Here is a 27,112-nt window from a genome sequence, read left to right on the forward strand (position 1 = left end):
ATATACATTAAGAAGTTGCACCAGTTGCTGGAGAAGGTCAGCTGGAAAGGGGAGTTGTTGACTTCATGTCTGCTAAATTTTAAATCAGTATTACAGGGTGGGCCCCATATTTGCAGTTTCAGTTAACCACAGATCTGCTCCGTGGGAACCCCCCCCCCCAACTCATCTGCAGAGAGTTAGGGACATCTCCAGTTATCTGCAGTTTCAGTTAACCGTGGGGGGGTTTCAGGAACGGAACCCCAGCAGATACCGGGATGCACCCAATGTAACGGCTTGGAGCTCTAATCCTCCCACGTATTTCTATAAAATCTGAATGCTGACCTCGGTTAACATAAATTATTAAATTTTAGCATAATTCTCCCCCTCTTTCTGCTCCCTCCTTTCAGTGCCAAATTTCTTCTGGCTCAGCTTCATACCCCCTCTGCCCATTTTCTGAGCCCCCTTTTTGGAGGTGTAATTTCTTATGCCCCCTTTTTCCCCAGGGCTGTATGTTTCCTTGAAAGTTCCAAGGATGAAAAGTACAGCTCCACATTTTTTGCTGCACGTTCTGCCAAATAAGTCATTCAAAATGTTTTCCTGCTCCTCAATATCTGGAGGTGAAGTTTGACACTTTTGAAGCATTGTTAAATGCAAACCTGATATCTGCTTAGCACAGCAGTGTTCCTGTTGCAGAGGAGTCATAAAACTGACATGTTTCCTGTTTAAACATAATGACTTACAGAATGGCATTGCCCGGAATACATCAATTCATGCTTAAACAGATGCCTGCTGTCTAGGGTGGTACAAAACTGAGTTTAAAAGGAATTCACATGGGTGAAAAGTTTATCATGTGGTCATAAGTTTCATATATTGCCTGTTTGTCACCATTTAACTTGCAGCAAGAAAATAGGCAAATTGAGAATATAAAAAATACAGTGTGTTGCTTGGAGTGTAGGCCTGCCATAGGTTTATACTGGTTTAATGAATGTTCATCTTGCCCAGGGAGTTCTGAGAAATATAGTGCCATGAGTGGAACCTTCTAATCTCTAACAGAATTATCAGCATCTCCATCATCAGACTATAATTCTTTGGTGGATGCTTTGGCAGTTAAACTGGTATAAAATAGCTTTCAGTTTGTCTGTGGATATATTTTTGTGCTTGGGAGACCAAAAACTAGTAGGATTCCGGCATGTGTTTCTTTCTTTGGACTGTGCTGCTCTTTGTGTAAAGGAGGAGTGTACCATTGTCATCAAGTAATAGAAGTGTAACCAGATTTGGTTATTTTTTCCCATCCCAATCTAAAAGTAAGACTGTGCAGCCCCCTTGTCCCATCTTGGTTCCAGTATCTTGATGAATTTGAAAAAAAAAATTACAATTTGAAATTTCTAACACTGTAAAAGGATTGCTTCCCTCCCCGGAATAGAAAGATCCTGGCTAAATTTGAACAATTTCCTTGGTATATGTAGTTTTAATAATTCAGAATATATATAGTCAGCCTTGGCATTCCTGAAGGTCACTCCATTCTCAGAATATGATCTAGGAACCAGCAGTGTATACTGCAGCTTAATCCAACCCATTTTACAGGTGTCACCTCAAAGGTAGAGCGTTTCAGTTAACAGTATGCATGAATGTGGCCATGACCAGGGCACTGCATATGAAGACAAAAGAAAAAGATGATATTAAAATGCTAAATATCCTACTCCTAACTTTTGAAAACAACTTTACTTTCCTTATAAGTGAAACTGTGGCTAAACATTGATGATAACCTGATTAAAATGTGGGTCGGAGATATTGTTCACAAGTGAGATCTGACCCACAGGCCTCCATATGGTCAGCTCTGGCCTTAGCTTTTAAATCTAAGACATTTGGAGTCTCTTTAGGTTGTATCTTAATAAAGTTTGGATTCCTGAATTCCATTGAAATTATAGGACTTAAGCTAGCCACATCTAAAATGCCTCATTGATTCCAGTGGTTTTAGTGAGGACAATTTTTCCAAAGATACAGCCTTTGGGAACAAATTGTGTTGCAAAGTGTTTTTTCTGAATTGTTATTGATGTTGTGCTAGCCCTAGTCAGATACTGGTTTATTGTTAACTTATGCTGTTTTTCCCCCCTTTGTTCCTTAGGGAATCTTGGATATAATTGTTCTCAGCAGAGATGATATTAAGCAAGAGCTTGTCATCCATGCATTAAAAAATAACTTTGAAGCAGATGCCTATTTTGTCAAAGTCATTGGTAAGTGGGTCACTAGGAAAACATTTAAAAATCACTGGCTAAAAATGGTACTACTTTTTTGCATGCCAAGACTAAGAATAGCAGGAGAAAGATATCGCACTGTGGTAGTGATGCAGAAAAGGCAAAAATGTTAGCAGTGTTGCGGGAGAGCCTGGTTTAGGAAATCCATTTAATTATATAATCCAAGATACCTGTTTTTGTTTTAACATGATGTTTTATTAGCCAGTTTATATATTCAGTCATTCAAATTTGCATTGCTCCGGTACAGAAATTGCCTAGTGGCTCAGATGAACAAAGCACGACTTTGAATTGTTTCCCATTCAGATCCAACATGAAGCTGCTCCTCTTTCTTCCTTGGTACTCCCTTGGTAACTTTGACCCCATTTGTCAGTCCTGTCAGTCCAGGATTCCAGTCCTGATTCTGCCAGGACAATAGCGATCACAACCCACGACGATTGCAACTCACTTTTGGTTTGTGTTCACCAAATCGGAAGTGGGTTGTGATCACTTTTTGTTGTCATTCTGAGGCTTGGGGAAACTTGTGGAGGCATCTGCGGGCTCCACTCACACATTCTGGGAAGCTGGTGCAGCAATCTAGTAAGTTGAAAAAAACCCTTTTGTTCCCAGCTGCAGCATGATCCTGGCAATCACATTACTGCCTTCACTCCTCCCCACTCTTTAAGGGGCAGGCAGAGATGGGGATTCCCTTCCTGGTGGGTTGAGACCAGCCAGTTTGGGAACCTCTGCCCTAGGGCCTCTAAAATGTTTGAGAACCACTGGTATAAAGTTTCTTAGCTTTGTGTAATTTTACTTTTTCAAGTGGCTGTGTGTGCTTATCTTGAATTTTTCTGTCTAGACTTTTATAAACATTTACAGTAGAAAATGTATGTAAGAGATGTAGTTGTGTGTGTGTGTGTGTGTGAGAGAGAGAGAGAGGGAGAGAGAGAGAGAAATGTACAGCTGTCTGCAGGCAATAAGAATTGTTGAAAAAATGAACTGAAGAAACTTTTCACTTTTAATCAGGTTGGGGAAATATGCAAGGTAAACGAAAATGAAATCATGTTTTCAGCAGCTTTTATCCGACGCCCAGGAGTTGAGTTGCTTTTAATCAGGGCTATGGAGAATTAACTTCAATACCATCTACTACTTGCTGCTTCTGAGTACACAGATGATGGCAGTGCCAGTGCACAGTTGGTTCAATAAATTAAGATGCACACTCTGGATCACCAGGCATTCTGATGAGGCCTGGTGATCCAGGCATTCTGATCTTGAGACTCTGAAGAGCAAGATTCATAGTGCATGTAGGCTACCTAAAGGTTAAACTCAGTCAAGACTTTTTTTAAGCAACTAAGCAAATTTTGAGCATAAAATCATTTGTAAAACTGAATTTATGAAAGACATGGGAAAACTTTAGAAGCAATCGCTTCAGCATTTCACAGATGATTATAGGAACACTGTAAGCCCAATCCTATGCACGTCTACTAAGAAGTCCCGTTATAGTCATCTACTAAGAAGTCCCGTTATAGTCAATGGGGCTACTTCCAGGTAAGTATGAATAGGATTGCATCCTGTGTTTGCACCACCATTATTCTTGTACTAAGTCTTGGTGCCTGAGCATCCTTTGCACATTATCTCCCTGCTGAAACAGATATGTTTTGTAAGCCAACCCAAACAGTTTGAACCTTATGAACACAGTTGGGTTATACTTATTTATAGATAAGTATACCAAAATGTAATCTGTGGCATGTGCTACGAAGTTCAACAGCTATGAAGAGGGATTAGGGATGGGAAGGAAGCATCCAATAATATATTGAAAAGCCCCTGCCCTGGGTAACAGTGGGGAGTGTATCCAGAGCAGATCTTAACTTTGTACGGAGAAGAGTTCCTGTTTGTTACACATGTGCATCTCAGTCTTCCTTTAGAAAGTTCAGTGTGTCCTGTTGGAGCTCCCATTGTTTTTCCATCTAAGCACTGATCAGCTCTGCACCTGCTTAGCTTCAGCAGTGCTTTCGTTTAAGTGCTTTCAGCCTCATTCATCGAACCCATTTTACCATTACATTAGTTCACATCACTTGACTGGGGAAAAATAATTCATTGAGTGTATGCAGTCTAATATACACAAGATCATTTAATTCAGTAGAGTATGTAATAAAATTGTTCAGTTAAACACAGCTTTCCTTTCTTCTAGATAGCTACTGGGTAAAAGGTGACCTGAATATCATATTTAAGTTGCTATGCAAGCTTGGAAAGTCTTTTTTTAAACCCAGAATAATGGTTTGTGCATTTCCTGAAATGTCCCTTTATTTTTCATTGTTTCTGCCTACAGTGACGTTCGTGTTCCTTGCAACTAAAATTGTAAACCTACCAATTACTTTAAAAAGAGCAGTTTTGTAGAGGGCAAAGCTCGTTCAAAGATGCCTGGCTTTGGCACTAGGTTATTAAGGAATTGGCTGCTTAATCACAGTATGCTACATGGCTGAACCAGCTTTAAGTCTTGGCACAAAGATGAAATGCTTTCAAGAACAGATGTTTGTGATGGTATTAAGAGGCAGGGATGGGGAAAAAAGTAAATGAGACATTAATTTGTAGCCTGCTGACAGCAAGTTTTTTTTCTTCATTTTCCATGGTCAGTAAGCTATTTGCTCAGGCATTGGCTATCTCTCCTTACCCCCCAAACTGTTGCTGCTTTGGTATTTCTGTGTTTAGGAACAACAAAATGAGCTGCAAATGGAGCCCATTTTGTGTTGGTTGTGTTGGTCAGCATACTTTTTCCAAACTTGCCTTAAAGCACTTTAAAGCAAATGACAGTGTCCATGTTGCACTTATCCTGCACTTATCCCTAATCTGCAAAGGGCAATGGTCATTTTTATCATGAGAGACTGAGACTGAGAGGTTGTCAGTGGTTAAGCTGGAATTTCACCCAAGATTTTCAGGCATTTGTCCAGTGCAGTCCACATGGCCTGGTTCAGTTTGTTTCTTGTATTACATTGAGTGCTCCTTGAATCCAGATTCTTTTTTACTTTTACATGGTGGATTAGGTTCTGCTGTTTGTAAAGAGCTTTCACCAATTGACAAAGGAGATTTAGACACTAGCAAAACATTGAAGCAGAAAAACTGGTAACGTGGGCCAGTGTGTTTAACATTTAAAAAGTTGTTTTATAGAAAGTTTAAGAGCAGTGTAATAAGAGTTGAACTTCACTTGAGAAGCTTGGGCCATGGAACTCACAAGGAGCCTAATCCTGAACTCTGCGCTCCAGCTTTCCGCCAGAGTGCACTGTCGCAAATGTGCCGAAAGGTACATCTGCGAGGCTTATCTCCAGGCCAGCACCCGTGCTAGCCCAGTGCTGGGCTAGCACGCTGGGCTAGTGCCAGGCGGGCGCCCGTCCTCTGCTGCTCTGCAGTCTCATGGACCGCCAAGCATGGTAATTGGGGGCAGGGAGGGGGGAGAGAGGGCAGGCAGGAGGTGTGCCAGGGGGAGGGAGCGGGGAGGAAGGAGGTGGGTCCAATGGAGCTCAGCTCCACCAGTTCTTGTCCGTCCGTGTAGGGCTCGGCACCCTACACGAATGCCTTTACCACCAACCTTTTGGTCGGTAGTAAAGCGAGTAGCCCCACTGCGGGGCTGCTTCCCTTACCGCTGCCTGCAGCAGCCTGAGGTGCACAGATTGCGGTGGCAGCCGTTCTCGGCGCCGCTGCAGCTGCATGCCCCAGGCAGCTCAGGATTGGGCTTCCTCGTCATCATTGGTATGTCACAATCTCTGTTTCATGGAGCTAATAGTCTGTTTCACAGAGCTATTATGATGTTAAAATGGGATAACCTCATGTAGGTCACCCTTAGCTTTTTAGAGGAAGGATGGGTACATATTATGATGATAATAAAATGAGTATTAATTCATGAGTTGAAAAATAAACATAATGAGAAAAGTGCACAAAGCTCTATTTTTAGCATCCATTTTAATTTTATATTCATTTTTATGAGGGCATTAAGCCTCGTTTTGTTACCATACTACCCAATCAAGTAATAGGTGTGATAGAACAGTGATTATTTAATTAATGTTTTAATTATGCAAAGCAGCATAATGTGAACAGATCAATAATGTCTTTTAAAATGTTGATGTGAGGCAGACAACAGTAATTTAAATTTTTATGAACCTATAAAGAAAATGCAACTTGACTTGCCTCTGCAAATGAGTATGAAGTAGCAACAATTTTATAATTACAGGAAGATGGGCTGAGCAAAACACTGTTAACAGCATAAGTAACCATTGGTCTCTTCTCTGATTTATCCACAGTTCTCAGTGGCCTTTGTTCAAATGACTGTCCTAATAAGACAACTGTAAGTATATCATAGCAGCTGTTTTTGGAATGGGTTTGCATCCTAAATCTGTACAATCCCTGAGCTTGTTGAAAGGCTGTGGGAAAGGGATCATTTTTGCCCCCACAGATATCAAGCTGGTAATCATTATGACAATCCAAGACTCTTCTTTAAGGGTGGGAGCAGTTTGTTTTGGTTTTGTTTTTTCTTTTAAGTCAATTGTATGTAGCAGCTCCTTATTTTTTTAAATCTACATCAACAAGCAGTTCATCTCGAGAAGTAAGAGTTTTGAGGAAAGACTGTTGTTTGGTTCTACATTTCCATTCTTCCCCTCCTTTTTCTTCAATTCCTCATAATCCTTGAAGGAGGTCAAAAGCCAATCATTCTCCATCACTCAGACATCTTGCCTTTGTCTTGCTAGAATTGCTAGAATTCAAAGTCTTGCTAGAATTGAAAAATCAAATGTTTGTCCTCCCTCCCAAGAAGGGCTTTAAGATTTCGCAGAATACACCAACATGAAGGCTCCAACATTTTGTTGCATTGAATTTTGTTTTGTGTGTATATCTGAAGGGTTTCTTAGTTTCCATAAGTATTTTAAATGTGTTTGTATTCCCTCTATATTTCTCCTACACACTGTATCACAAAGTACTTGAAAAATGCATGCAGATTTTAAATACAGTTGTGGGGGAATAGGATGGAAGGGGACACTTTGGAAGGGACAGCAAGCTCTGCTGCATGTGCGAGCTCCATTCTGCATTCGTATGTGTAAAAGCGTTTCACTGGATCAAAGCAGTGCCACTCTGTGATGTACATAATGTTGCAGAAGTTTTCTTTCCTTTCTCATTTACCATTTTCTTTTTTGTGAGATCGGCTGCAAATAATAAGCCCTGAGCAAAATTTTTAAGGCAATACTTTTTGAAAGTCATGTCAGCGAGACCCAATTTGCAAGAGACAGGCAGACTTGCTTGACAGCTTGGGTCCCAAGGCACTGCTGGAGTTGAAATGTTTTGCCTCTCACTTATCTACTTTGTTTGAGGATCAAGTCTTCTTGAATGGCTTGCCTTAATCTTTATTATCCCTCCCCAAAGGTACTTGCCACTATCTTGACAGTTGGGAAAAAGTTGTAAAGGATGTTCTGTTTTCCATATGCTTTGTCCTTTTGATTTGTGTTCACATTTACCTCTAGAAGGCATATGTCGAGTTCATACTGATTTTGATTTGAGAATAATTTATTTATAGGCCTATATCACTACTATAAGTTGATACTATCTGAATTCCATTGCCTGTAAGAAATGGCTCTTACTGGGAATGCATGCTTTAATGGTTTGGCCTTTAAACCATTTGGATCCTTTAGGGCTGTATCGACATTCAGTGCTGCTGGTGTGGGCTGTATGGTCAAGTGTAAGCCATAAAATCCCACATGGGGAAGCTGAAGGTCTGCCATTGCTGGTGGGGCTGGTATTTCAGATAGAAGCTGTGCAGCTCAGCTTCCTTATCAAACTTGCAAACAAAATAATATTCAGTACTGCATATTACATACAGTGCTGTTTATCCAGTATTGCATATACAGTGGGCCCACTATATCCACAGGGTACTGGTTCCAGGACACCCCATGGATACCAGAATCTGTAGATGCTCAAGTTCCATGGCTGAATCACGGGATGTGTCGCTCTAGACTTTTGTCTACCTCTATGCTTATGGTCACAGCTTGTGCCTCGTGGTGTCATGGGAAATCAGTCTTGGCAGCCTCTGAGGCTTGAGAGCAAGAGGTGAGCATGGCTTTGCAATCCAGCTAAGGAAAAGGGAGCAATCTTCTTTATAAGGCCCCTTGGCAGCCCAGAGCTTCTCCTCTTCAGCTCTTAAGCACAGGCATTGTGCGCAGGCTTTTGCTGGGCGAAAAGATAACAGCCGCATGCAGAAAGCATGAAGTTAGTTGAGGTGTTTTCTGTAATATTTTTGATCCACAGTTGGTTAAATCTGCGGGTATTGGACCTGCGGATATAGCAGGCCCGCTGTAGTGTGAGTTAAGGTTGAAAACCAGACTAGGTATCCTACAGAGATAAAATGACCAACCTTTGTGCACAAGTGTATAGCCTTAAGAAAATCCATGACACATAAGCAGAGGTGTTTGAAAATAGTGTTATTTACTCAGAAGTAAGCCCATTGTGTTCAGTAAGGTTGTAATTCTATCTTACCAGAAACAAACACCACTTTGCCTAAGGAAGAGGTAAAGGCAAACACAAGGGGAAGGCAAAAGCAACGAAGTGCTTCTTAAAGAGAATGGTGGATGAAGCCTGGCAGTTATTGCTGGGCAGCAAGTGGTCTTTTGGTGACAAGGGGCAGCTACGGAAAATTAGTCCCAGTGAGAGTCTGAAAGAGATATGCTGGTCTTAGAAACAAGACTGGTTGCAGATGAGCAGAGTGAATCAGGAAGCAGGACAAGCAAAAGAAAACGGGTAGAAAGGAACAAGAGAAATAGTGGCATTTAAAATTAAGAAGGAGAAGCTCAATCTGAAAATGATAGGATGGAAGAAGTCAGTATAGGAAGCAAAGAAATGTCCAGGAAAAATGAAGTGGGTGGCAGAGTTGAGCTTGGGCATAAGTAGCTTGATGTGCCCTCATAGACAATGTGACCCCTAGTCTGGTTCTAAAAAAGAGAGGCCCAGTAGTAGAGAGGCCATATAAAAGGGCTGTGTCACCATTATGATTTTCAGCTTGCCTAAGCCCTTCTTCTGACTGTTGTCTTTATCAAACTGGCAGCCTGCAGTCAATCATCTTCTTTTAGGCTTGCATTAGCTGATGAGAATAAGTATCTCTGCTGGAAACATTTGCCATTTTCTGCATTGCTGGCTAAAAGGAACTCCCAACATCCCTGTTCCCATACCAGCTTGAACTTGTGACTTCAAATACTGTTGTGTTGGCTCAAATCGAGGGTGCCCAAACCTCAGCCCTGGGGCTACTTGCGGCCCTCGAGGACTCCCAGTCCAGCCCGTTTGGAGCCCCCATTCTTCAATGAGCTCTGGCCCTCCAGAGACTTGCTAGAGCCCGCGCTGGCCTGACACAACTGCTCTCAGTGTGACAGCCAACTGTTCAACCTTTTGTGTGAGCTGTGGGATGAGGGCTCCCTCCACTGCTTGTTGTTTCACATCTGTGATGCAGCAGTGGCAACAAAGGAAAGGCCAGCCTTGCTTTTTGTGTAAGGCCTTTTATAGGCCTTGAGCTACTGCAAGACCATTCATTCATTCATATAAGTTTGATCTTTAATATATTCATTTATGTAAATTTATTCAAATTTGAAATGTAAATTAACTTCTTCTTTTTTTTGGCCCCCCAACAAAGTGTCAGAGAGATGATGTGGCCCTCTTGTCAAAAGGTTTGGACACCACTTGTTCAAATCAACCTGTAGTACAATGGCTAGGCTAGTACCAAGATACTTTGGGGCTGCTGTTTTCAGTGTGCAATCACTGTGTGCTCAGAACTTGTAAAGCAGTGGGATGACAGCAGTTATTGCTTCATTTGGGGGGGGGGGGAATAGGCACCCCTTCTGATTATTAGCCACTTGAAAACAAATCGCTGTCTAGTCTCAGAATGTCAACAATAAATCATTGCACGGTTTCCAGCATTCTGAATGACAAAAGGTATCTGCAATCATTTCAGGATTTTTTAAGTGTTCCTGGGCTGATTTCTAAGCTTTGACATGAAACAGATGTGGGAAGGAAAAGTAAAACTCATTATCTTTCATTCCAGCTCTTTGGTGTGAATCAACCTGGACCTTATATTATGTATACAACTGTAGATGCAAATGGAAATACAAAAAATGGTTCAGGTAAGACTACTTTTTCCCACTGCTTTCTATATCAGTTTCCCAAAATGGGGCATAGCTGCCTTGGATGTGGGGAAGGAACTAGGTAAAAATCTTGGAGAGAGCCATTTAGAGGAAATTTATAGCTGTCGGGGTTTACCAAATGTCCGTGGAAACATAACAGCTAAAATGAAAAATAAAACGGGTAGGAAGTAGTCACTTATAGAGAAGTTGGCTGGCCTTATGGATTCAGTGCATTCTAGAGGAAGTTGACCCTGTTCTAGTTGGCGGTTCATTACCTGGCCTGGTCTGGCAAGGCTGTGCCATGCTGCAGCGGTCAGTGTTGGACATAAGAAGTATAGTTGGCGTGACTTTGTTTTTGTTGTACTTTTAAACTGAGATTTATTTAAAGCAATTTTGCAGGTACAACAGCAATGTAAACAGAAGTACATGTATTGGATGGCACATGAATAGGAAGATAACAATAGGTTGTATCCTAAGAAAGTTAGAATTCCTAAGTCACACTGAAATTAATAGGTGGCAGTGGGAGAAAATGATGATAATGAAATAAAAACATAACACCACTTTCTGTACTTCTCATTTTTGAAAAATATATCCCAAAATCTATTTTAAAAATTAGTGATGGTGATAATTTATTATTTAATGGGTGCACTATACACACCTTTATCGCCTACCATGTACATGTTTAAAGCTATTATAATTTATCATTATAATCTAAATTTTGAATAAAAACACAATACCACTTTCTGCATTTCTGCCATTGGGGAACACCAAAGTCCACGAAAAAATAAAACCATTTTCTCTCATGACTTTTAATGGGACATGGGTCACAGCAAACCTATCTCACTGATATCAGTGGTACCTAGTTTTGACTAGGGCTGTAGTCCTTTAAACCAGTGATTTTCAAACTGGGGTGTCGCGATACCCCAGCCAGAAGGCCCTGGCCTCTGTCCTCTTAAGGGGCAGGGCAGCAAGGAGGCAGCTCATCAGAAGTGAAAGTGGAGCGATCACACTCCACTTTCACTTTTGACAAGCTGGGGAGCCAGCCAGATGCTCATGCAGGGCTCCCCGCATCCTGGGAAGGCTGCTGCAGAGACTGGTTAGTGCATCCCAGTCCCTACAGCCCCCCTTAGTGAAGCGATTCTGGGGATCACGTCGCTGCCTCCCCCCACCCATACAAAGATTTACTGCGGTTCAAACTCTCCCCGAGGGTTTGAAAACTGCTGCTTTACACACTTACTTACAAGTAAATTCCATTAAACTCAGTGGGGCTTATATCTGAGTAGACATACTTTGGATTACACTTTTGTAGGATACAGTCTAATGATTTAAAAGCTGCTGATTTCCAAAAAAAAGCCCTTTACATCTCAGTTAATGTTTGTCATTGCACTACAAGCTTAAGGATGAGCAGTTATGAAATAAGAGTACAAAAAAAAATATGGTTTTGTAATGAGATAGAAAGATGCTTGTATGGTTTGGGTATTACACTTCTTTTATCAGTAGGAGGTTACAAATGAAGCAAAATTTATAAAGATCTTTACAAGATTCAGACATATCATGTCATTGTGGCTGCTGTGCATTGCTGCTTGTAGCCAACAAACTTTTGTTTGGGGGTGGGGTGGGGGTAGTTTAGTTTGTTGGGATCACTTGATAGTATTGAAGAGGCTTCCAAGAAGTTTGTATTTTTATCTAACCCGCAGCCAGTGTGCTTTAGTGGCTAGAATGATGGGCTTTTGGATACAGGAAACAGCGCTTTAAATTGTCTTCTGCTATGGAAATTCCTTGGGGAAACTTGTCCACCCTGGCCTAACCTAGTTCAGAGGTTGTTCTAAAGAGTAGAACACATGGGAGTGATTTAAATGTAATAAACAAAATCAATTACATTTTTTGTAAATCAATACTTCTTTGGGTCCGGGAGAGTTGCTTTTCATTCAGTTTATTTGAAAAGATGGTACCCTGGGTAACATTTATAAAGATACTATCTTAGAATTACTGCAATTACATTCTGAATTAGTTTTCGCCATTTGATTATTGGTTTCATTACAAAGGTTACTTCAGGACTCTTAAGTAAACACAAAACCAGCCCAATCTGAACCATTAGACAACCATGCCTGCTAGTTTCAGACTTCGGTTCCCCTGGTAGTTCATGGGCTGAATTTAAACTTCTGTACCAACTAAGTTCTGGATCCACTTCTGAATCCACTTCTTTATTAAGAGCCAAAGGCTGTGATGACCCATGAATATACATGACCATGTTCTAATTGTATGCTCCCAGAGTTGTGACTTCAGGCAAACGAATCCCCTTTCCCTGGCAGAAAAGTTATGTGCATTTATTTAGAAAAGGATGGCTAAAGGTTTGTTTATTTTTTAAAAGTCAGAGAGAACAATATTGTCAGTCTTGTTGGGGGGGGGAGGCAGGGAGTGCACAGTTTATGCAATTTGAAATGAAACATATCATGAGCTTTTTTTTAATCATGGGCTTTCTTTAGGCTTAATTGCACTCATTGGGTCTGTTTATGGAATCATGACTTTTTTGTATTTATTTTTTTCACTCATGAATAATAATGGAGTCAGCACAAATTGAGGTTTGAAAATCTTAGTATTTCAAGGAAGCCGATGCCATAAAAGTTTACAGTGTTGGGGAACAGCTGGCTGCAGGTACCCATATAATTAGGCAGATTATAATGAGCCTCTCATGTACAGGGTGGTCATATTTTAGCTATGAAGAACTGGCAACAGACTGGCGCTCTCTGCATGAAAACTGTCAATCTGTGTGGTTTTATAACCATGTTGGCTTTTAATAAATTATAACATTTTTAGCACACAGATGGTAAGAAAAACCTGTCTCCTGATAGAGAAACAGAGGGAGGGGTATGAAACCAACCTGGAGGGTGCATCACCAGAGAAATAAGCTCACTTGGAAGTCACATTTATCTAAACTTCTGTTGAAATGACATACACAGAATAACTAGGGCAAGTCAGGATGATCAATATTGGGAATGTTTTGGTGGCCCAGCTTCAGAGGTTCATTAGCTGAAGTTATTTCAGAAGCACAAATAGCTTGTGATGTGTGATCTGAAATGGAACTTATGTGTTTTTTTTATGGTGAGAGTCCATTGCAAGAGGTCAACTGAGAGCTATATCGCTCCTGTTATGTTATTTCAGGACAAAAGGATCAGTTGTATGAGTCATTTATGCTTCTGAAATACTCAAAGCTAATGAAAATTCTCCTCTGGCCAAGACCCATGATGACAGAAACACCATGGTTTACATCTAGAAGAGAAGGCTTCTAAATCAGTAACTTAAAGATTCACACTTTCTGAACTCTTCAACAGAGCTTAGGTTCAAAAGAAGCATGATTTGAGTGGACCAGAACCTTGGATGGTGAGGGTAGCATGATGTTGAAATGTACTTTCTTTTTTTTATAGTAGAAAATTGCAAGTTTGACTTCTCATTACAATCCATGTCTCCTGCAGATAGTCCATACTTCAGCATTAGGAGAAATCAAGCATCAGTCCCAGAATCAGTCTGGTTCAAAAGAACTTTGCACTTAATTCATATTTTCCTCTGAGAAATTATCAATAAACACATCAAACTTGTGTTAGATTTCTGACGTTCTCTAACCTTTAATCTTATTGAATCTACTTTTAGCAGAGCTGTTCCCTGCATGTTCAGAAAACAACCTTATAGAGAACTGGCTGACCTATTCTCAGCTCTAACTTGAGGCTTGAAGGGATCCTTCTGCAAAGAAAACTCTTGTCAAATACCACTGTATGTGCTTGGAACCTGGTCTAATTGTGTTTAGCAAATAATGCTATCACTCTTATTTTTGTAGCTTTGAGTTGGAGATCTTGTTAGACTTTTAATATAGGCAATATGATTATGGAAAACAGATACGAATCCAGACACGTGTCCCAGAAATACAGTGAATAATTAAGGCGCTTCTGACTCAGATGTTGTAACAGCCTTATGATCCAGCAGAATGCAAGTTTATTGCTGCAGTCAATGCAAGGAGGGTCATACTACCTTCAAGCACTAACAATAATTTTAGTAATTGGCATGGCTTGAAAGGGAAGGTAATGGTCTTTTGAAAGACACTGTAGAGGTTTTAGCTGAGGTTTCTCGCTAATGGAGAGTGTTCACAAATTAATTGCAACTTTTTAGTAAAGGAAAGCTACTAACTACAAATAAAAAATATTTTTCTCCACGAAGTATGACTTTACAGAAGAGATTCTGATACAATAGTTAGCTTGTGTGTGGTTCATCATTTAGGTAGAGAAATGCTACTAACCTGCCTGCAAAATTTATGTGTAGAGATAGTGAATTTTGTCAGTAGACAAATGTTAGCACTATACAGTTTAACCACATTAAAGACTCAAATCTGTGGCCAGCATCTTCTGCACAGCATAGGAGAGAGCAGAATGTCCAGTGAGCTTCATGACTCAAGGTGATATTTGGTGTGCCCCACTGCAGTGGCTTCCAATATGTGTGGTGAAATAACCTGTCTCAGGCTCTGAAAGAGTTAAGAATTTGACTTGCAAATGCATGGAGGAAGAGGTGATGATTTGAAGCTGCTATTCGGCTCAGCCCCAAATTAAAGCCTTATTATGTATAAATATTGATGAATTTCTGAGATTAGTTTTTAAATATTAATAGCCTGTTTGCAAGCAATATTATAGTCGACTTGTTAAGAGTCTGGCTTCGGTGTCACGCTTCAATCCTCACGTCACCCAGACGCCTTTGACAACAATCGTGATTAACTTATTAGCACTTAACTTTTATGAAGCGCTGAACAATAAGACTTGAGCTAATAGACTATTCCCTGCCTGTTGCTTAAAAGGAAAGGGCATTATGTTAAAAAAATTACACACACACACACTCTATCCAGTTTTAGTGATTTTTTCAACTACCCTATAAGGTAGGTCAATTCCTCTTTTTGAAGATGGAAGACAGAATCTGAGAAAAGGTGTTTTGAAGGACATAACTGCAGGCAGTTTCAGCATATTCCTAAGACCACAAACCAGAATTTTTCTAGTTTTGTGAATCCGTTGATCCCAGACAAGCTGATCTTGTGCCCCTGCCACTTCAATCGCCATCTAGTGACTTGGTAGCAAAGGTGAGATTTGAACAGGGGATCGTCTGATATACAGCTTAGTAACTGTGGTATTAACTATCTTATAACTAATTAGTAATTTTACTAGTAGGGCTTCTTTTCTAATTAAACACAGACCCTCTAAACTTACGTATGAGAAATACATGAAATTAGAAATACAGTGCGTATTTATGGTTTGTTTTGTTTGAAACACACTCCCATTTTTGTGCTTTGCTTTACTTGGATAAGACATCCCTCTTCATAGCTGCATCCACATTAGTTTGTTCTGTGCCATGGGTAATTATCACATTCAAGCATCTCCCAACCGCAAACAATTTATTGTCTTAAGTGAAAGTATGTTCAAGAAGCTTATTTAAGTTTCAAAGCAAATGCTAGACGGAAACAAATTATTTGCATACCTGATAGGGTTGAGTACTTAAGCTTGTGGGGCTGCTCACTAGAGCAGGGGTGTCAAACGCATTTCATCCTGGGGACCACATTGGATTTATGGCACCTGCTGAGGGCCGAACTCCAAATGTGGCACCCGGAAGTGACCTGAACATAGGAAGTGATGTCACTTGTGACATCACTTCCTGTTTCTTTAAAAAGCTGAGGCTTCCCCCTCGCTCTGCTACCTCCCCCACCCCATTCTACCAAAGCATCCCCTGCCTCCAACCCCCACCCCACATACCATTCTACCACAAAGCATCCCCTGCTTCCAACCCCCACCCCATGGCACCTCCTGCACTCAAGACCCCCTCTGGCTGCGACCGGAGCCCGGGCGAGCTCTGGCCGCAGCCAGAGGGAGTTGCAGGTCTGGGGACACCGTGCACTGCGCCTCCGGCCCTCAGAATGATGTTTTGGGGCCCCATAAGGCCATGAAAGGTCATTTCCGGGTGTTCTGAAAACCCAGAAGTGACCCTTGAAAGCATTCTGGGGCTTCAGAACGTAACTCTGAGGGTTGGGGATGCTTCGTGCTGTGTTCCCAGCCTCGGAATTTTCCTTCAGCCGCGGTCGGAGCAGATCTCCGGTCGCGGTCGGAGCAAGCAGGGGTGGAGCAGCCCCAAAGCTTCCCCAGACCACGGGGGCCGTCCCAAATGGCTCTGCAGGCCGGATGCGGCCCGCGGGCCAGATCTTTGACACCCCTGCACTAGACAACCTTTCAGATGCGGCAAATTCTGGAGGAGTAATGAACTGTGTTCGCCTGTTGCAACAAAATTACCTTGTGACAGCTTAAAGACTGCGTTGTTTTATTGTGTCATGACCATTGCTGTTCATGTTTTTAGACCCTGCAGCTTGTGTGGTGCAGTGCCAGTGTTCAAAGTACTTTGCAGATTAAAATGCTGTAAAATAAAATTCCAGCTGCCTCAAGGAGTATGGTGCTTAATTCAAATAGTGTGTATATTGGATAATACCATGCACACCTCTATAAGCATCTGTCATGCTTGGCTCTCTAGAATTTTCTTAGTTTCTTCATTGTGCTTAAGGCAGGAAACATGGCAAGGGAACTACAAAAGATCTGCCTCATTCCAGAAAAAGAAAAAGAGAAAAATGTGTCTCATGGATTCTGCTTCTGTAGCAGCCATTTTCATCCACTGTGCCATGGCACACTGGTGTACCGCGAATGGTCCCCAGGTGTACCACGGGAATTTGGGAGAGGGTCATTTATCAATAGGACCATTGGGGGATGTGAGCCCCCATTGTCACACAGTGTGCCTTGTCAATTGTCAAAAAGCTGATAGTGTGCCTTGACCATTTTAGTGCCTTGCCAGTGTACCACGAGGTGAAAAAAGTTGAAAATCACTGTTCTGCAGTCTGATTTCTTCCATTTTCAAACGGTGCCACAGGGCAACAGGGAGTAAGTGCACATACCAGAGTATTTGTTATGTATGTTCAGCAACCTACCCCCCATCAGGCTGCTTTGTTGTGCGCCAGCTGCAGACACTGAAATAATGTCTTCTGCATGCATTATGTAGTGTCCGTAGTGGGCCCCTCCATTGATACTAGTCAGTATTCCAAAATAATATTTGCAGGTTCTTCCATCCCAGTCTGAAAGAACTGGGTTGGCAGGGCAGTATCCAGGAGAATACTCCAGGGAAGATTCAGGGAGTAATTTTGCTGTGTGTGTGTACTGCATAAGAACCTGAGATAAGAATCTGTGTCCAGCAGATTGTTTGGCCTTCAGTATATCAATTGCATAAGGCTCCTTCAAGTGTCTAGCCTAAGACTCTTAGCTTAGCACATCAGGACACCATGCACATTATTTATTTTTCATATTTTTATACTGCCTCACAAAATGAGGTAGGTGAGACTGAGAGATGGTAACTGGGCCAAGGTCACCCAGGAAGCTTCATCGCTGAGTGGAGATTTGAATCTGGATCCTTCAAGTTCACTACCATTATCACTGCACCATCAAGGTAGTCACATCTCAAGATTATAAAGGCATAAAATTCACATGCGTCTATGTCCCATAAAATGACTGCAAGTTACATTGTCCTGTCCTATAAAATATGCAGATTTGACGTAATTAATAGTTTATCTTTATGCACTTATAGCCCCACCCTTCAGCTTACAAAGCTTGCAACAGAAAATTAAAATGACAAATTTCAAAATTTAAACATTAATCTTTCCTTTTTAGCCATCATTTAACTTAACCTCTGCAAAAATTTGGCTACCAGAGTTTATCTGTATATGTATCAAGTTTGCTTAACTTTGATAGCAAAGTTTGAATGGAGGTACAGATCCATAGTTATGAGATCTGTGTTTCCCAAGAAATGTCTCCAGAATCTATTTTTGCCCCACTAATACAAAAGGGAGTTCTTCCTCTTCAGTCGTCCTTTCCCTAGACCAGCCATTTTCAACCACTGTGCCGTGGCATACTGGTGTGCCGTGAATGATCTGCAGGTGTGCCATGGGAGTCTGGGGAAGGGTCATTTATTAGTAGGGCCATTGGGGGATGTGAGCCCCCTACCAACAGCATGGTGTGCCTTGTCAATTGTCAAAAAACTGATGGTGTGCCTTGACAATTTTAGTATCTTGTTAGTGTGTCTTGAGACGAAAAAGATTGAAAATCTCTGCCCTAGACTCCTGCACTGTCTGTAATGTCTCCAAAAGACATGACTAATCGTCATTAAATTCTCTTACACGTTAACCTCTTGGCTCAGTCTGACAAGTGTGGAAAGGCACAAGTGGATGTCTCTGTCCTTAACCCCTGAGTCAGTTTGCTTCTCAAATCATGGCTCTTAATGTCCAAATTTGAATAAGATCCAATGACCTTTTACTTGCTGCTGAACCAGTATTTTCATAGTTCTTCTGGGCTTACACAGTTTAGTAACGCCATGATGATTTGAATGCTGTTCAGGGTCCTTGAATTTGTGGTCTACAGAAATAGTGTGAGTCTTTTACAAATAGTTTGCAGCAGTTTTACCAATGTGCTTATGCAAAGCATATTTTTAACTTTGTGTGCAAGGAAATAATAAGATATAAGGGAGCTTCAGGATAATTCTTATTAGGGAACCCTTTCTTTTTAGAGCCAGTGTGCAAAAGTGATATTGGCAAATTGGTGGCTATTTCATCGCAAGAGGAAAGGGGAACGTTCCCTGAATGCAAGGAGAGAGAGAGGAATCCACTTTTAGATAGAATCAGAAATTATTGCTGGTGTATTTTGGCTTGAGTAACATGGCATCCATTGCATGTATTTCTGAGAATAGATGGGAACAATCGCAAGTAGAGAACAAAATACAGATGGAGAAGGGATGTGGGAGCATGAGGAGGCTGGAGGGATTGTAGAGGTGTGTGACAGTAAAAAACTGGACATGTGATTGGGGCAGTTAATAGAATAGCTAGGGTAGAGGATCAAGACTCTAAGGCTCAGAAGAGTTGACTTTTCTCAACAAAATGATAGTACTGCCAGTTTGTATTTTAAATTTCTGCCCAACGTTACATATACGCAGCAGGAAGTTAAATAGACTCTTTCAAAACTGAACACATTTATACAGATTACCCTTTATCCGGATTATTCCAAAATCTGGGCTGTTCTGAAATCTGACATTTTTGTCTAAGACTTGTTTTCTTAGTGTGAACACTAGAAGGTCTTGTGCTCATTCCCATGTACAGTGCAGATACAGATTGCAAGTTCTGTTCTCTGCTCTATGGTGTGAACCTATATAGACTTTGTTGAGAAATGTCAAAAAGGCCAGCAGACAGCCGTATGAAAAGAGCAAGAGGAAGCATTCCTCATTATATTTATGCAATTATTCCAAAATTCAGACAAATCTGAAATTCCAAGTAGTCCGTATAAGGGATACTCAACCCAGCAGGATTATTTGCATTAAACTATGCAGTCAGATAGCAGCAGGGTAGAGGCTATGCAGTGTTTTGCATCGAGTGCCACACGTATGACTATATGCCTCTGGGAAATAAGTCATAGGTGTGCCCTAGGTGCAAGGAGCTCCAGGGACTCAGGGAATGCCTCCGCTCCCTTGAAGCCTTGGAGAAGTAGAGTCAGGCAAAGAATGACCGTGGGGAGACTTCTGGGGGTGATTAGGCTTCATCCCACCCTCAGCTCCTCAGCTGCCCGGGTGGGAGGTCTCAGGGCTGGAGGACTTCATCCTGGAGAGTAGGGAAACAATCCCCTAGGGGGGACCCCTTCTCCAGGGGTCTTTACTCATTCTTTACTCAGCGTGTGGTTGGTCTGTGGAACTCCTTGCCACAGGATGTGATGACACCATCTGGCCTGGATGCCTTTAAAAGGGGATTGGACAAGTTTCTGGAGGAAAAATCCATTACAGGTTACAAGCCATGATGTGTATGTGCAACCTCCTGATTTTAGAAATGGGCTATGTCAGAATGCCAGATGCAAGGGAGGGCACCAGGATGAGGTCTTTTGTTATCAGGTGTGGTCCCTGGGGCATTTGGTGGGGCCACTGTGAGATATAGAAAGCTGGACTAGATGGGCCTATGGCCTGATCTAGTGGGGCTGTTCTTATGTTCTTATATTTATTGTAGATTTTGTGTTCCGCCTTTCCAGATGGAACCCCTTAAAGGGGAGTTCAGAGTGGCTAACATCAACCATAAAAACAAAACTATAAAAGCAAAAAAAAAAAAACTACATCTGTGGCAAAGATGACAGATAAAGCAATTAAAGAATATAGAGTCAATAATAATTCATATTTCAGTAGCAGATAGCAAAGGCTTTGCTTTTATGGAGAAATCTTCACCAACACAGTACTGTAAGGCAGGGCTTTTCAAACTGGGGCATTGCGACACCCCAGCCTGTGGGCCCTGCCCCCTTAAGGGGCGGGGGCAGCCTGGAGGCAGCGACACGATCCCCAGGATCGCGCCGCTCGGGGGCTGCAGGGGGCTTGGGTACATGTACCCAACCCCTGCAGCCTCCCAGGGGTGCGGGGAGCCTGGCGCAACCTGCAGCAGGGCTCCCCGCAGCAGTGAAAGTGGATGCGGAGCGATGGTGCTCCACTTTGGAGGAGGGGCGCAATCGCTCCGCATCCACTTTCACTGCTGCGGGGAGCCCTGCTGCAGGTTGCGCCAGGCTCCCCGCTCCCCCCCTGGAGGCTGCAGGGGTTAGGTATGTGTACTCAAGCCCCTGCAGCCCCCATCGTGTCGCTGCCTTCCCCCGCCCCACCTGCCTCCCCCCTCCCGCCCATGCAAGAACTTAGTGGCTCTCAAACTCTCCCAGAGAGTTTGAGAACCACTGCTGTAAGGGGAAGGTTAGATGAGTTTCCTAAGGCAGGGAGTTCCACATTCTCAGTGTTGCTACAAAAAAAAGACCTCATATCACCAGCAACCATGTGTCAAAGGGAGGCAGGCCTTGCCAAAGGTCTCATAGAATCTCATAGATCTGCCGATCTCATAGAATCATAGAGTTGGAAGGGGCCTAATAGGTCATCTAGTCCAACCCCCTACCTGTAGCAGGAAATCCTCCTAGAGCATCACCAGCAGGTGCTTGTCAAGCCTCTGCTTGAAGATCTGCAGTGAGGGACAGTCCACCACCTCCCTTAGCAATCTGTTCCACTGCTGAACTGCCCTTAGCATCAGGAATTTTTTTCCTGTTGTCCAATCAGAATCTTTTCTCTTGCAGTTTGTACCCTTTGGTTCTAATTCTACTTTCAGAGGCAGTTGACCTCAAATTTGTTCCTTCTTCCATATGACAGCCTTTTAGGTATTTGAAGAGCGCTATCATATCCCCTTTCAGCCTTCTCTCCTCCAGGCTGAATGTACCAAGTTCCCACAATCTTTCTTCGTAGGGCTTGTCCTCCAGCTTTCTGATCATTCTCGTCACTCTCCTCTGAACCCGCTCCAGTTTGACTGCATCTTTCTTAAAGTGAGGTGCCCAGAATTACAGTATTCCAGGTAAGGTCTAACAAGTGCAGAGTAAAGCGGAATGGCTGGGCAAGTTCTAAGGAGGAAATGTGCTATTCAAAGCTCTGACTGAATTACCAGTGCCTTGAAAATGGGCCAGCAGCCCGGAAAGTTCATGCAACACTGGAATAGCGTAGTCTCCAAAACTGGCACTTTCCAGTTTGGTAGAGGTAGCAATATAATAAAAATGGAAAGCAATATGGCTGGTTCTCCCCCCCCCCTCCCAATTTTTTTCTTAGTAAAACATCTGGTGCTTCTTTTAAAAAAAGCAAAGCTTTTAAGCAGAAAAGGAAGATACTTCCTTACAACCTCCTGGCTGAATAATATTCTGGCTTCAAGATCTGGTTCTGCAAACATTTCCACAGATTATACAAACTCAACAGATGATTCTTACTGGAACTATCCCCTTTTTGTCACTCCTAGTCTGTCCATGCCCCCATTGTTGGTGCCCGGCTTCCTCAATTAAAAGTACAGGTGCAGCCTATTTAGCCATGGATTTTTTATCTGCGAATTTGTCTCAAGGAGAATGGGGTGGGGGAACCAAACATCACACACACCTTTGACTCCTCTGCCCTGCACTAGCGCCTCAATCCATTTCCAAGCAGCCCAAAACACTGCAAAAAGGCTCTGCCTCGCCCAGGCAGGGAAATAGGCCTGGAGCCCTGGAAGAGGTTCCTCTTGCAAAGGAACAGTAACATTCCTAATTAACCCCTGCTAATTGGGTAAGAGGCACTTTTTCAAGTGGGTGCTCCTTTTTTTAGCAGGGGGAGAGTAACTGGCCCACCTCACCCCAGCACTGTCTGTTCTAGTGGCTGTCTGCTGGTATTCATTTTGCATCTTTTTAGATTGTGAGCCCTTTTGGGACAGGGAGCCATTTAGTTATTTGATTTTTCTCTGTAAACCGCTTTGTGAACTTTTAGTTGAAAAGCGGTATATAAATACTGTTAATAATAATAATAATTAATAATAATTAATAATTCCTGGGGCCCCTGAGCCAGCAAAGAGGCTGAAGAGGGGAAGGGGGGGCTTAAAATCTCTGTAGCCAGAACACGTGGAGCTCTCTCTCTTTCTCACTCTCACTCACTCACACAGGGGCAGGTGTGGTAGCAACAGAGGGGATTGCTTTAAAAAACCCAGGGAGTGTTTGCCAAATTCCCCCCCATTGAGATGGTGCAGGCAATAGCTGACACGAGCAACCCCACCCCCACGGTGCAGGCAATCACTGACACAAGCAAGCCTCCTCACCAAGCAAAGCATAAGATATAGCCTACAATCCTCTCCACACTTTCCTGGGAGTAAGCCCCATTGACTAGAATGGGGCTTACTTCTGAGTAGAAACGCATAGGACTGGACTCAATAAAGATCAGCATCCCATGTGAAAGAAGCTGGACAGCTGGCAATGGAGAGAGCTGAGTGCAAAGGGGAGGGGACTGATAACAGCTGCCTTAGTTCCCTTCCATCCAGAAGTGTCAGACTGCAGCATGTTTGCGTAACTCTATGGAATTTAGCACAGCATGTTTTTTGTTAATCACGCTGAGTCGCAGAACGGAACTAACGCAGATAAATAGGCTCCACCTGTAATTGCCGCAGTAGCTTTTTGGCCCAGGGTCCTGGGGTCTTATCAGAGGTAACAACCTTTGCAGATTACTCTCAGCAAAGGCAAGCTCTCCCTCTGGACTTGCATCTCTAAGTTCAAATTGTCTCTGCAGCAGCTTAGTTAGAGGAGCTAATGTGTTAGCACTTCCACAAATTGGTGTTCCTTTTGTTTTTGTTAGCAGTTTTCCGAATGAATTAGGGATTTTTTTTTTAACATATGTGACTTTGCCCTTAATCAACAGTGTCAGTATTGTGGAACTTGAAAAGGGAAAATGAAAATTTGCACAGCTGTTTTCCTTTTCATAATCACAATCGTTCTGCTTTGCATAATAATGAGAGCCAGTCTGGTGTCTTTGGCAGGAGCTCCAGTGACCTCTGAAGGAGGTGCTGGAGCAGAAGCAAACTTCAGGGTAGAATTGTAGAGGCTAGAAAATGTGGTAGGAAGGTAATCCTTCTTTGCACAGGGGTTGTAGCTTAGTGTGTTCCTAGGAAGTGTTGCTTTTGCAAACATTTTGGTGCCCTGATTCTCCTTTTCCATTCCTTCTCAGACCATGGCCCTTCTTTTGTTACTTGAGGCCAGTCTTTCTACTGCTTCGTAGGCTTGCAAAATCTGCATGAATTGGGTTTCCTGGATTGTATTTGCATCGCAACACAGATGCCAAGGAACTTCCATGTGGAAGAATTGTGTGTTGCCACATCAGAAAAAATTCTTGAAAATTTGCTGTTTCTAGTTTTTCCAAAAATAATGTTAAATTACAGTGGGCCCTTGTTATCCGAGGTAGATCCATTCTAGGACTCCCTGCGGATACTGAAATCCACAGATAATAAAATCCATTGGGAGCCTGGCACAGCAGTGCAATAGGCGTGGGGCACACCCAGTCCTCCAGATGTTGACTGTGGCCTCCTAGACATGACCAAAAGGCACTTCTGATTCACACCGGCGACTTTCATTCACATCCAGGAGGTCCTCTGAGGTCCTCCAGCCATGTTGAGAGCTCAGCCTACAGATAAGTAGGGCCCATTGTGTGTCTCTCCCAAAGGGTTTCAAGATAGCATGAGAATCAGTGCTATATTTTATTTGAAAAATTTATATCCCACCTTTCCCATGCCGAAGCAAATGCCCGAGGTGGCTTATGAAGCTTCATAATAATGTACAGTGTATCACAACAATAAGTAAAAACATCAAACAAAGCATTAAAACATTAATTTTAACATTAAACACTACAACATTAAAACAAAGCAAAACACAACATATGTCATTGAGCCATTGGGGGGAAAAATTAGTTTCAGTCCCTTGGGACACTCAGTTAAGAGCATCAGAGGAGCACCCAGAGGCAGGGGCTGGAACATGCAGTAGCTCACCTTGCAGCAGACCTCCAGCCCTTTTGTTGACTGCCTTCCTCTGTCAGATTCACCATGAGGTCAACAAGAGAAATGGAGATGAAAGGAGTCTAGGCATTGTTTAGAACTGAGTCCCCTGAAACCTGGACCTTTCCGGAACAAAGGGAAGGATGGAAAATAATGGCACCATAATTGTACAGTTCTGAAAACATGATAGTTCTACTGCCCGTGAATTGCTGCCTCATTTCAGATCACCAGCTCTTGATGCTTGGTGTGCCAAGATTAGATTCACACACTTTTCAAAACAAGGGAATTGATTTGTTAGGAAAACAGATACATGGCAAAACAGAGCCCTCTGAAAAACTGAATATAATCTTAGTTTAGCTTTTGGATCTAGTTAAAACTCAGCTGTTTATTGCCATTCACTTTTTATATTTATATTTTTGACAAGCGGTCTATGAATAATTGAGCACTACAGAAAAAAATATCAATAGCAGTTTACTACAGACCTGCTTTCCTAAACTCCCTTAATTTGTTTGTTTTTAATTTGCCTCAGTAAGTGTCTGTTCCTGCATACATATTTTTTCAGTGTCAGAGGCTTGTCATAAACCAATAGCTCATATTTCCAGGCACAAAAATTCAAGAAGTGCACATAATAAATGGAGTAAGCAGTGACTGAATCCTTTCATCTATTCAGTTATGAAATTTATGATGGGCCATAACATAAAAACAGAACTTGAACATTTGAATCTACTAATATAATTTTGTTAGGAGTTCATTCACTGAGCAGGTGACATTCTTCTAGGAAATCATCTTCCTGTAACCTTCTACTGCCATTGGTTAGCATCTGATATTTGGGGGAGAATAGCCTGATCTAAGATGTGTCTCCAGTTCCCTAAAATCTGCACCCCATGAACGAGGGTAAGCAGTAGAAATCTGGAACTGAGGTGGAGAGAAGGCAGCTATGTTAATCTACCCCAGTTCATACCATGTACATTAGATCCTCTTTATCCACAGATTTGGAACCTGCAAATTTGACCTTCTGCGGGTTCCAAACCTGCCTCTGGAGGACCCACAGAGGACCTCCCAGACGCAACTGGAAGGCAATTCTGGTCACACCTGGAGGTCCTATTGGACCCCACCCATGGATTTCATTATCCACGGGTTTCAGTAAACATGGGGGGTCTGAGAATGAATCCCCTGTGGATATCAAGGTTCAACCTATACTTATGAGGACCCACAAATTTGAGAACTGCCATTTTAGAGCAGGGGTGCCCAAACCCCGGCCCTGGGGCCACTTGTGGCCCTCAAGGCCTCTCAACAGGGCCCTCAGGGAGCCCCCAGTTTCCAATGAGCCTCTGGCCCTCCAGAGATTTGTTGCAGCCCACACTGGCCGGATGCAGCTGCTCTCAGTGTGGGTGCAACTGTTTGACCTCTTGCATGAGCTGTGGGATGAGGGCTCCCTCCACAGCTCCTTGTTTCACGTCTGTGATGTAGTAACAGCTGCAAAGGACAGGTCAGCCTTGCTTTGCGCAAGGCCTTTTATAGGCCTTGAGCTATTGCAAGACCTTCATTCATTCATACACGTTCATCTTTAATATATTAATTTATGCAAACTTATGTAAATTTATTCAAATTTTAAATGTAAATTAATTCCCCCCCACCGCCATGACACAGTGTCAGAGGGACGATGTGGCCCTCCTGCCAAAAACTTTGGACACCCCTGTTTTAGAGGAATTTGGTCTGCTCATGAGAGGCACTTTATTGCACAACAGGAGATTTCCAGTGCATGGAGAATCCTACTGCTTCATACCATTGTTTGAGGCTTTTGTCAATCAATCAGTCACTGCTCTTGATCCCGTGTTCTGCTTCCTGCACTGAATTGCTTTCTTTAAAGAAGAATTTGAAATTACCATTTATTTCCAGGCCCAGTGCTGGTGTTAACCTTTAAAGTCTTTATGGCCTGGAACTGGGTACTTCAGGAACTGTCTGCTTCCATATATCCCAGCCCATCCCCTCTGAGAGGGCTCTTCTCCATGTACCATCTTTAGTAGAAGTTAAAAGGGTGGTGGCTAGGAGCAGGGTCTTATCTGTAGTGACACTGCAGTTATGAAACTCGCTCCCTTATGAGTTAGGAACAGCCCCCTCATTAGAGGTACACCTGCAGGGGCTGAATCGGTTTTTATTTCTAAGTTCTGTTCTCTTAGGCTGTCCTAAGTTCTGTTCTCTTAGGCTGGACTGTTTTGTAACCTCAAGCTAGTTTTTATTTGAGTTTGTTTAATTATTTATTGCTCTCTAGATCCTGTGTCCTAATTTACTGAACTGTTTAGGTTATGTTCTAACTTAGATTAAGTTTA

At 42.4% G+C, this 27,112-nt stretch overlaps 1 protein-coding gene across 1 annotated transcript in view; it reads left to right on the forward strand.

The window, feature by feature from the left end:
- Positions 1-27,112, forward strand: part of ITFG1 (integrin alpha FG-GAP repeat containing 1) — a 136,768-nt gene that overhangs the window by 80,629 nt on the left and 29,027 nt on the right. Inside the window, exons 12-14 of the mRNA XM_066636751.1 lie at positions 2,105-2,213; positions 6,503-6,546; positions 10,273-10,351. Of these exons, the coding sequence (XP_066492848.1) occupies positions 2,105-2,213; positions 6,503-6,546; positions 10,273-10,351 (232 nt within the window). The remainder of the gene's footprint in view (positions 1-2,104; positions 2,214-6,502; positions 6,547-10,272; positions 10,352-27,112) is intronic.

Source organism: Tiliqua scincoides, chromosome 9 (assembly GCF_035046505.1).
Source record: "Tiliqua scincoides isolate rTilSci1 chromosome 9, rTilSci1.hap2, whole genome shotgun sequence".
NCBI lineage: Eukaryota > Metazoa > Chordata > Lepidosauria > Squamata > Scincidae > Tiliqua > Tiliqua scincoides.